The sequence below is a fragment of the Nerophis ophidion genome, linkage group LG15, assembly GCF_033978795.1.
Source record: "Nerophis ophidion isolate RoL-2023_Sa linkage group LG15, RoL_Noph_v1.0, whole genome shotgun sequence".
Taxonomy (NCBI): domain Eukaryota; kingdom Metazoa; phylum Chordata; class Actinopteri; order Syngnathiformes; family Syngnathidae; genus Nerophis; species Nerophis ophidion.
The window spans coordinates 49,360,995-49,373,188 of record NC_084625.1 but is presented as its reverse complement, the minus strand read 5'-3'; the positions used below and the strand labels follow the sequence as shown (position 1 = coordinate 49,373,188).

The following is a 12,194-nucleotide window of genomic DNA, read 5'->3' as shown; positions in this document are numbered from 1 at the left end:
TTCTATAAACCTTTTGATGATATTATGGACCGTAGATGTTGAAATCCCTAAATTCCTTGCAAAAGCTGGTCGAGAAATGTTGTTCTTAAACAATTTGCTCAGGCATTTGTTGACAAATTGGTGACCCTTTCATGGAAGCTGCTTTTATACCCAATCATGGCACCCACCTGTTCCCAATTAGCCTGTTCACCTGTGGGATGTTCCAAATAAGTGTTTGATGAGCATCCCTCAACTTTATCAGTCTTTTTTGCCTTTTTTTTTGCCAGCTTTTTTGAAACATGTTGCAGGCATCAAATTCCAAATGAGCGAATATTTGCAAAAAATAACTATTCGAATGTTAAGTATCTTGTCTTTGCAGTCTATTCAATTGAATATAAGTTAAAAAGGATTAGAGAATCATTGCCAACTTCACTGCTTTTGGGTTTTGTAAATCACTTAAATGTAGAAAACATTGTCAATTGATTTTACTCACATTTCCGATACTTATTTTGAGCCTTATTTTAACCCCTTAAGGCCCCAAGCTTTTTGTTTACATGCTTTTTTTTTATTTTTCTTTGCTATTTGGGCTTACTGGACCCTACTTAGAATAAAAAGTAAGAATCATCTTTTGATATGATGTACTTAGTGCATAAGTACACAAACGTGTACTTCATGTTTAGTGACATGCTAATTCTTATTTTTACACTTTTTTAAATTTAAATTCCATTGTATGTTATACTCTTCTGACACCACCAGATGGCAGTATAAGTGTCCACATAAGTGGCCATAAGACCCCAATTCAGTAGTGTGCACAATTTTGGAAATAAGAGCTAAAAGGTGCTGTACACGCATGTGGCCACTAGGCCTTTAGAGGTTGTAAGTGTGCGACAAATTGATAGGCTCACTATTTGGCAAGCTGAATCTTAAGAAATAATTGTAATTACGATATGTGTAAGGATTTATTTTTTGAACAAAGTGTCATTGCTAATAAAAGTGTGCGCTGCAAAACTGTTTTGAACGTTTGTGTTTTGCACCAAAGTAGAGTGGACTTACCCCAGTACCAGGCTCTCCAGGGGGTCCTGGGTTCCCAGCCTCACCTTGTTCACCCTGCAAAATCACACCCATCAGTGACAAAACATCGAACCTAAACGAGCTCCAAACTAGACTAAAATGCCGCTCACTATAAATCTATTTGAAACTGAACAGCAGCAAATAATTGAGCGTAACTACAAACGCGGACACCGACCTTCTCTCCCACGGAACCCACAGGGCCAACACCGCCAGGGGGACCTTGTGAACCCTGTAACAAAAATGGAGAAACTCACCGGACGTGAACATAAATGTACAACATTACTCGCGTTTAATCACACTTGTACATACATCGGCTCCGCTTGGACCTTGAGGACCTCGAGGACCAGGGGGACCAGGAGGACCCTGTGTGGATCGAACACAGGTTTGTAAAGAAGCACATCTTGTGTGTGGTGGAAATAAAGAAGAGTGGTGCTTCTTACCATGGGGCCCACGTCACCGTTCTCGCCCTTCTCACCAGAAGGCCCCGGAAGTCCCTGAGGAGATTAAAAACAAAACATTTATTATCCTACAAGATCATATCACATATGGATATTGAACAGGGGTAATAAAACCCCGGCCCATGGGGCCAAAGGCGGCGTGTATTATATATATATATATATATATATATATATATATATATATATATATATATATATATATATATATATATATATATATATATACATATACATATATATACATATATATATATATATATATATATATATATATATATATATATATATATATATATATACATATATATATATATATATATATATACATACATATATATATATATATATATTTATATATATATATATATATATATATATATATATACAGCCACACACATATATATATATGTATATATTCATACATATGTACATATATATTTTTTGTATGTATACATATATAGGTATATATACACACACGTCGACCTAAATATGTATACATATATACACACATATATACCTATATATACACATATTAACCGATATACAGAGTATATACACACATATAGGCCGATATATACATATATATATGAATGTAATACATACATATATACACATACAGTATGTATAAATATTTATTTGTATGTATTGTATATTCATACACATATATACATTTCTATATATGTGAATATATGCTCATATATACATGTATATACAGTGTATATGTGTGTGCGATAAATACATATACATATATAGTACATATATTTCTGTATACATATATACAGATATACAGTGCTCAATACTGGGGTAGAGCGGAATATATGTACTTACAAAAATCCCCTAAAGAGCAGGGAAACTGCGAAACAGGCTTCTAAGGATGAAATAGCCTCTGTGTTTTTTTTCCTGACCTAACATATATATATATATGTATATATGTGTGTATATATATATATATATATATATATATATATATATATGTGTATATATGTGTGTATATATATATATATATATATACACACATATATATATATATATGCACACACACACAGTATATAAATATACACATACATATATATATATAAATGTATATATGTATGTGTATATATATATATATATATAAATATATATATATATATATATACATACACATATATACACATATACATACAAATATATACACACATATTTTTATATGCAAATATATATTTATATATACATATAAATATGTATATATATATATATATGTGTATATATATATATATATATATATATATATATATATGTGCGTGCGTACGTATTTGTATGTATATATATATGTTTATATATATATGTGTGTGTGTATATATATTTGTATGTATGTATATATGTGTATATATATATACACACATACATATATATACATTTATATATATGTATACATGTATGTATATGTATGTATATATAGTGAATTGAAGTGAAGTGAATTATATTTATATAGCGCTTTTCTCAAGTGACTCAAAGCGCTTTACATAGTGAAACCCAATATCCAAGTTACATTTAAACCAGTGTGGGTGGCACTGGGAGCAGGTGGGTAAAGTGTCTTGCCCAAGGACACAACGGCAGTAACTAGGATGGCACAAGCGGGCATCGAACCTGCAACCCTCAAGTTGCTGACACGGCCACTCTACCAACCGAGCTATGCCCCCTCATATATACATTTATATATATGTATACATATATATACATATATATATATACACATTTATGCGCGGATAGGCAATTTTATCAGCCGCAACCGCATCACCAAAGTCGTCATCCACCCGGCGTCCACCCAAACCAACATTTTATCAGAACCGCAACCGCCCGTTGAAATACAACAGAGGTCTGCCACCTTTACAACTCAAATAACTATTTAAACCCGTTTCACGGAGTAAAGAAGACAACAGGAGCCGCTGACGTTCTCGCGAATATCCAATGGTGTTCATCCTAATGACAAGGATAAGGGCGTGCTGTGAAGCCATTGCCTTTGACACCTTCAACAACATGTACAAACCGATTGTTATGTTTATGTCCCGTGTTTTTACGTCATCACGGTTACCAACGCGGTCCCTTAAATCCAAACGTGACCTCGACCTGTGAAGGCGACACTGGCTCTAGAATCAGCAACGGCATGTGTGTCTCATACATTGAAGAAGGACGGGATTGCTTACAATAATTACATGTCTGCAGTGCGCCAAAGAAAAGGAAAGCCATCACCATCATAAAGAGCTAAGAGCTTTAGGAAACGTCCACTAATAATTGACCGCACTTACTACGCAAAAGCTTGACTGCCGCGATCATCATTAAGGAGAAATATCCTTCAGCATTTTAAGAAACATGTTGCCGGGTGGAGAACCCACCCACTCCCGCACTTTTGGCCCCCACTGTCACGGCCATCATTAAGGAGAAATGAGCACGGATCTGTGACAGCGAAGTGGTGTCATTATTGAGACAAAGAAACAACCCTGCATCTGTTGAGTCAGCAGAGATCGCCTCTTCTATCTTCCTCCCAACAGCTTTTATCACCCATTCATTTCATCCCTCTATTTGCTTTTTTCACCACTCTATTGTAGGGCTGCTCGATTTGGAGCAAAAAAAAAAATCTACGCCAAAAATGACAAGTTTGCAAATTTAAGATTTTCTGAATTTAAATGCACAAAACTGCCAGAGTGATGAGTGAAATAAGTTACTTTTCGACTGTCCGTCAACATATTCGTCTCTCAGTCTCGTATGCAGTAAGCTCCTTTCAAAAATATTTCAGTGGCCATGTTTTGCACACATTTTACATTCGACACTGTCACCATTAAAAACTGTTTTTTTCCCAAAAACTGTCCAGTAATACAAATGGTGTTTGTTATTGGCACACAGCACTGTTTCCTGTAACCACTGCCAGCGGGCACAAGACATTGAAACAACGTCGAGAACTTGGTGGATTAGGTCCTGACGTTGGGCAACTCCAACCTAAGGTTGAAACAACGTGCTTTTTGACGACGTTTATTCAATGTCAGGTTGCGACGTTGTTTTTGACCGTTGAATTTTGGTCATTTCCCAACCGATATTTTACAACTCAAACATAACGTTGAAACAACATGTTTTTTGACAACGTTTAGTCAATGTCAGGTCGTGACGTTGATTTGACCGTTGAAATGTGGTCATTTCCCAACCAATATTCTACAACTCAAACCTAAGGTTGAAACAACATCCTTTTTGACAACGTTTAGTCAATGTCAGGTCGTGACGTTGATTTGACCGTTGAAATGTGGTCATTTCCCAACCAATATTCTACAACTCAAACATAACGTTGAAATAACATGCTTTTTGACGACGGTTATTCAATGTAGGGTTGCTACGTTGTTTTGACCGTTGAATTTTTGTAATTTCCCAACCAATAATTTACAACTCAAACATAACGTTGAAACAACATGCTTTTTGACGACGTTTAATCAATGTTGGCTTCTGACGTTGATTTGACCATTGAATTTTGGTTATTTTCCAACTAGTATTCTACAACACAAATACAACGTTGAAACAACATGCTTTTTGACGACGTTTAGTCAATGTCAGGTTGCGACGTTGTTTTGATCGTTGAATTTTGGTCATTATTTCCCAACCAATATTCTAAAACTCAAATATAATGTTGAAACATGTTTTTTGACGACGTTTATTCAATGTCAGGTTGCAACGTTGTTTTGATCGTTGAATTTTGGTAATTTCCCAACCAATATTCTACAACTCAAATACAACGTTGAAACATGCTTTTTGGCGTTTATTCAATGTCAGGTTGCGACGTTGTTTTGATCGTTGAATTTTGGTAATTTCCCAACCAATATTCTACAACTCAAATACAACGTTGAAACATGCTTTTTGGCGTTTATTCAATGTCAGGTTGTAACGTTGATTTCACCATTGAAATTTGGTAATTTTCCAAACAATATTCTACAACTCAAACCTAAGGTTGAAACAACATGCTTTTTGACGACGTTTAATCAATGTTGGCTCCTGACGTTGATTTGACCATTGACATTTGGTCATTTACCAACCAACATTCTACAACTCAGACCTAACGTTGAAACAACATCCTTTTTGACAACATTTAGTCAATGTCGGGTTGTGACGTTGATTTGACCATTGAAATTTGGTCATTTCCCAACCAATATTCTACAACTCAAACGACGTTTATTCAATATCACATATACAGTGGGGCAAAAAAAGTATTTAGTCAGCCACAGATTGTGCAAGTTCTCCCACTTAAAATGATGACAGAGGTCTGTAATTTTCATCATAGTTACACTTCAACTGTGAGAGACAGAATGTGAAAAAAAAAAAAAGAATTCACATAAAGAATTTATTTGTATATTATGGTGGAAAATAAGTATTTGGTCAACCATTCAAAGCTCTCACTGATAGAAGGAGGTTTTGGCTCAAAATCTCACGATACATGGCCCCATTCATTCTTTCCTTAACACGGATCAATCGTCCTGTCCCCTTAGCAGAAAAACAGCCCCAAAGCATGATGTTTCCACCCCCATGCTTCACAGTAGGTATAGTGTTCTTGGGATGCAACTCAGTATTCTTCTTCCTCCAAACACCACCAGTTGAGTTTATACCAAAAAGTTCTATTTTGGTTTCATCTGACCACATGACATTCTCCCAATCCTCTGCTGTATCATCCATGTATCCATTTTGGTATAAACTCAACTCGTCGTGTTTGTAGGAAGAAGAATACTGAGTTGCATCCCAAGAACACCAAACCTACTGTGAAGCATGGGGGTGGAAACATCATGCTTTGGGGCTGTTTTTCTGCTAAGGGGACAGGACGATTGATCCGTGTTAAGGAAAGAATGAATGGGGCCATGTATCGTGAGATTTAGAGCCAAAACCTCCTTCCATCAGTGAGAGCTTTGAATGGTTGACCACATACTTATTTTCCACCATAATTTACGAATAAAGTCTTTAAAATTCCTACAATGTGAATTCCTGGATTTTGTTTTCACATTCTGTCTCTCACAGTTGAAGTGTACCTATGATGAAAATTACATACCTCTGTCATTATTTCAAGTGGGAGAACTTGCACAATCGCTGGCTGACTAAATACTTTTTTGCCCCACTGTACGTATATATATATATATATATATATATATATATATATATATATATATACATATATATATATATTAGGGGTGGGCAAATTAATGCGTTAATTACGACTTAACTCATCAATCTATTAACGCCGACAATTATTTTATCGCACATTTGCGTATGTTGTTTACATGCTTTTATTTTGTTAACGCCTTTTCTTAACAAGATGGCGTCGCCCGGCGTGGAGGGGCTCTTGGTAAAGATGGAACATTTGGCAAAAATACCGGACAATTCTGCAAATTTCATGGCTGGCTTACAGCGTGGTCACTCCGGGATCACTTACGACCGCCAGACAATTCTGGATGTGGATAGATCGGGCCGTTTTGGACTGAATGAGGCGTGCTTGCTAGACCGGCTAGCTAGCATGGGAATACTTTGCCGGCTACATCCAGCGGCCTGTGAAGCAGCGGAGTATATGTGTTGTCTGTCTATTTATGAATAATGCAGACCAGGAGTGTTGGCTGAGTTCTTAACGTTTACTTTCAGAGCGTGCATATCACAACATACAAGATGCTGTCATGGCGACACAACCTATACCGGGCTACCGCGCATGCTCGTCACTCCTGTTGCATGCTGGGTAGGGTAGTTCTTTTTTTCCCTGGCTCATAACATCACAATATAGTACCATGTATATGATGCCTTCAGTTTATCAAAGCACCAAGCAAACAATCGGAAAATTCCCATCATATCAATTCCTAGATATGGTCATAATTATTTTAAGTGCACTACGCAGAATAAACACAACATTATTAATATTGCTACTACGGATAATTTGATCAAAAATTCCCTAAAACAGCCCACTACCTATAATATAGGTTTTTTAAACATAAGATCCCTGATAAAAAAAATGTTTCTCAGCTGTCTGATGCCTCAGAGAATTGCTGTTCAGATGTTATGATTGTGGCTCAGAGATTTGTATGTAGATTATATTTCTTGGTGGCATAAGCTAAAAGGGTTAACTTAAATTCCCTGGCAGTTGATTTTGCTAATATGCTATTTACATGAGTTGATGTTCATCAAGGAATGCTATTTAATGCTACTGTTTGCACAAGAATGTTTTGGCACTTTTGTTCATGTGGGAGAATATTCCAATAAAGGTGCACTACACACTACTTTTGAATTCATTATTGGTCTTTGTGTATACAACGCAGTTAATCACGATTAATCGGAGAAATAGTGCGATTAACTTCGATTAAAATTTTTACTCGTTGCCCAGCCCTAATATATATACATACATACATGCATATATATATATATATATGTATACATACATACATATACACACACACACACACATATATATATATATATATATACACACAAAACATAGTTGACACGGGTAGATCTTGCTTTGGTTTCTGTCTGAGACCATGGATCTTGGTCTCCAGAAGGTGGATGACCATGCCGTAGTGTATATATATATATCGACTACATATAAACATTGCCAGGAAGACATGGTTCTAACCTGCAGGCCGATGGGACCAGGTGGTCCGGGGAAACCTCTGGCGCCTTCATCTCCCTTCTGTCCAAACATACCCTGCTGACCCCTAGGACCAGGCTCTCCATCAGCTCCCTGAGAACCAACAATTTTTGTTTTTTTTAGAACAAAACCAAGGCAGCAGTGGTTAACGGAACTGGTCCTTCTCTCAGACCGTGTCTTTAAAATCAAGGGGGCGTACTTACAGCAGGACCCGGGGCACCGATGGGACCTTGAAGACCAGCCGGTCCAGGAGGACCCTATGAACACACAAAAATAAGAGTAATATGCTTCTAAAAAGCACCATACTTATCTTTTATGGCAGGGGTAGGGAACCTACGGCTCTAGAGCCAGATGTGGCTCTTTTGATGACTGCATCTGGCTCTCGGATAAATCTTAGCTGACATTGCTTAACACGTTCAAAATTAAAAAACATTCTAATGCGTTTTAATCCATCAATCCAAGAAGTCGCATTAATGGAAATACGTTTTTTTTAAATTTATTATTAGTTAGCTTCAGAATAACAGTGTTATTAAAAAGAATAAGACAATTATTATACCCTAAAAATGTTAGTCTTACTTAAAAATTCACACATTTAGTTGTGTTCATTGTTGAAAAAATATTGGTAACACTTTAGTATGGGGAACACATTCTAAGTAACAAAGACTTAATTAAGATTTATTTGGACACTAGGGGAACATATAAGGGTTAGGGGTACTAATAAGCAGAGGTGGGTAGTAACGCGCTACATTTACTCCGTTACATCTACTTGAGTAACTTTTAGGAAAAATTGTACTTCTAAGAGTAGTTTTTATGCAACTTACTTTTACTTTTACTTGAGTATATTTATAGAGAAGAAACGCTACTTTTACTCCGCTCCATTTATCTGCAATCAGCTCGCTACTTTTTTTTTTTATCGCTCTGTTAATGCACGCTTTGTTTGTTTTGATTTAAAAAGAGGAACTTTTTTTCTCCTCCATTTGAAAACGTGGACATTATCAGCACTATACTGTCTGATTCCAATCAATGCAAGTCATCAGAATCAGGTAATACACCAACTTATATTCTTGTCTTCATGAAAGATAGGAATCTATATGTTTAACATGCATGTATGTTCATTAAAACACCTTTAACATTTCAACAAAAACGGCAAAATAAATAAATATAAATTATATACTGTATATATAAATGTATATATATGTATATATGTATATATATATATATATATAAATATATATATGATGTAGATCACCTCGACTTAGTCATTTATTAAGTAATTGATCAACGTTGAAAAACTTATTGGGGTGTTACCATTTAGTGGTCAATTGTGCGGAATATGTACTGTACTGTGCAATCTACTAATAAAAGTTTTAATCAATCAACCAATCAATCAAAAGTGTAAAGGAAAAAAGACACTTTTTATTTCAACCCTACTTCCCGCCAAAAGCCTAAAGACTGATCGCACAGTTCCTGTCTTCACAATAAAAGCGCCGCTCCATCGCGCCTGCGCTAACAAAATAAGAGTCTCCGAAAGCCAGCGCAAACCAACTAGCAAGCTACGGAGTTTGCCGCCCGTGTATTTCTTGTAAAGTGTGTAAAAACGAATATGGAAGCTGGACAGATAAGATGCCAAAAACCAACGACTTTCATGTGGTATTAGACAGAAAAGAGGAACTTTTTTTTCTCCTCCATTTTGAAAACGTGGACGTTATCAGCACTATACTGTCTGATTCCAATTAATGCAAGTCATCAGAATCAGGTAATACACCAACTTATATTCTTGTCTTCATGAAAGATAGGAATCTATATGTTAAACATGCATGTATATTCATTAAAACACCTTTAACATGTCAACAAAAACGGCAAAATAAATAAATATAAATTATATACTGTACATATAAATGTATATATATATATACATATATATATATATACACATTGTCATGATCCGTAGTCTGGATCATGTTTAGTTTAGTTATTTTCTGTTAGTTTGGACTCCCTTTGTTGTTTGTGTACCTTTTTGTGAGTCAGTTTGGTCACCATGGCAACATATTAATTTCACCTGCTGAGGGTTCCAGACGCACACCTGTTTTTGTTAATTACTTCCTCATTTAAGCCTGCCTTGTCCCGTCAGTCGGGCTTGGTCCCTTGTTTGCGGTATGCAACTGTTTCGTTGGTAATTCTAGATTTCTTGTTACCTGATCCTGTGCTAGTGTTAGCATTAGCTTCTGTGCTTTCGCCACGCGTTTCTTTTCGTCTGTTTTTGTACCAGTGTTTTGTTATTAAATCATTCTTATCGTTTAGTTGTTGTCCGGAGTGTCTATGTTTGCATTGGAGGAACGATCCCGCATTAAAATGCGACCCCCACGTGACACATATGATATGTGTGTGTATGTATATATGTATATATGAGGTAGATCACCTCGACTTGGTCATTTATTAAGTAATTGATTAACGTTGAAAAACTTATTGGGGTGTTACCATTTAGTGGTCAATTGTAGGGAATATGTACTGTACTGTGCATTCTACTAATAAAAGTTTCAATCAATCAATCAATCAATCAATCAATGCCTACTGAGCCTATGGTGCTGTTAAGTTATTGTGGGTCAATTTGCCTTAATTTTATTTTATTTTAATATGTTATTGTTTTAGTTGCTTAAGAGATATTCCTGGCTCTGAATTTGCTCATTGCTATTTTTATGTTTTTGTGCATTACTTGTTGCCGTAATCAGGTTACTCATCAGTTACTCAGTACTTGAGTAGTTTATTCACAACATTCTTTTTACTTTTACTCAAGTAAATATTTGGGTGACTACTCCTTACTTTTACTTGAGTAATACATCTCTAAAGTAACAGTACTCTTACTTGAGTACAATTTCTGGCTTCTCTACCCACCTCTGCTAATAGGCAATAATTCTGAGGTCTGCTAATAGGCAATAATTCTGAGGTTATTGAGGGAAGACTCTTAATTAATGACTTACTGCTTGTATAATAAGGCCATGCAAAATAACGCCTTAATAAATACTTAATAATGACTAATTAAGCGCCAATACGTTACTAATTTGCATGTGACCTAAGTTATTTATACTCTACCTAAATGATATTTGTTCAGTATCTAATAAATTGAAATGTATTATGTTTGCAGATGATACAAATGTATATTGTTCAGGAGAAGACTTGAAGGAAGTGTTGAGGATAATGGAGGTTGAGTTAATTCAACTGAAAAAATGGTTTGATATTAATAAGTTATCATTAAATGATAAGAAAACAAAATTTATGGTGTTTAGTGGTGCAAGGACAAATTGTGAAGCAAAATTAAAGTTAAATCATGTGGAAATTGATAGAGTATATGAAACTAAATTCTTGGGAATAATAATTGATCATAAACTGTGTTGGAAACCGCATATTGAATATATAAAAGGAAAAATATCCAAATCTATTGCTATTCTTTATAAAGTAAGACACATGCTGAATAAGACATGCCTGCATATGTTGTATTATTCTTTTATTTTTCCATATTTAACGTATTGTGTTGAAATTTGGGGAAATGTTTACAAAACAAACATAGACCCAATAATAAAACTTCAAAAAAGGGTCATTAGAATAATACACAAAGCCTGCTACTATGAACATACCAATCCATTATTTATGAGTTCAAATGTATTAAAATTTTCAGACATTGTGTTTTTAAAAACAATGGAAATTATGTTTCGAGTAAAAAACAACAGCCTTCCAGCTTGTATTCTCAGGCTATTTCATTTAAGAGGAGAAAAGTATAATTTACGGGGGATATCGATTTTTGAAATAGGTAAAGCGAGAACAAATATAAAATACAAATGTATTACAATTTTAGGAGTTAAATGGTGGAACAAGCTCAGTGATGAGCTGAAGACATGCACTTCATTGGTAAGGTTTAAGAAAACATTGAAAGGTGAAATTATTGAAAATTATAAAATATAGTAACAATTACTTTCATCCCATTGATTTTTGATTTATTTATTTGTTTATGTTGATGTTCCAGGCAATCTAATTTTCTGTGAAGGTATAGGATAGGC

The 12,194-nt window shown here is 35.2% G+C and overlaps 1 protein-coding gene across 3 annotated transcripts in view; it reads right to left on the bottom strand.

Moving 5' to 3' along the window:
* col11a1a (collagen, type XI, alpha 1a) overlaps positions 1-12,194 on the bottom strand; it is a 240,558-nt gene that overhangs the window by 40,533 nt on the left and 187,831 nt on the right. For all 3 annotated transcript variants that reach the window (XM_061922326.1, XM_061922327.1, XM_061922328.1), the window contains 6 exons: positions 8,346-8,399; positions 8,128-8,235; positions 1,491-1,544; positions 1,360-1,413; positions 1,226-1,279; positions 1,033-1,086 (listed from right to left, as the gene is read on the bottom strand). In XM_061922326.1, coding sequence (XP_061778310.1) covers positions 1,033-1,086; positions 1,226-1,279; positions 1,360-1,413; positions 1,491-1,544; positions 8,128-8,235; positions 8,346-8,399 — 378 coding nt within the window. The remainder of the gene's footprint in view (positions 1-1,032; positions 1,087-1,225; positions 1,280-1,359; positions 1,414-1,490; positions 1,545-8,127; positions 8,236-8,345; positions 8,400-12,194) is intronic.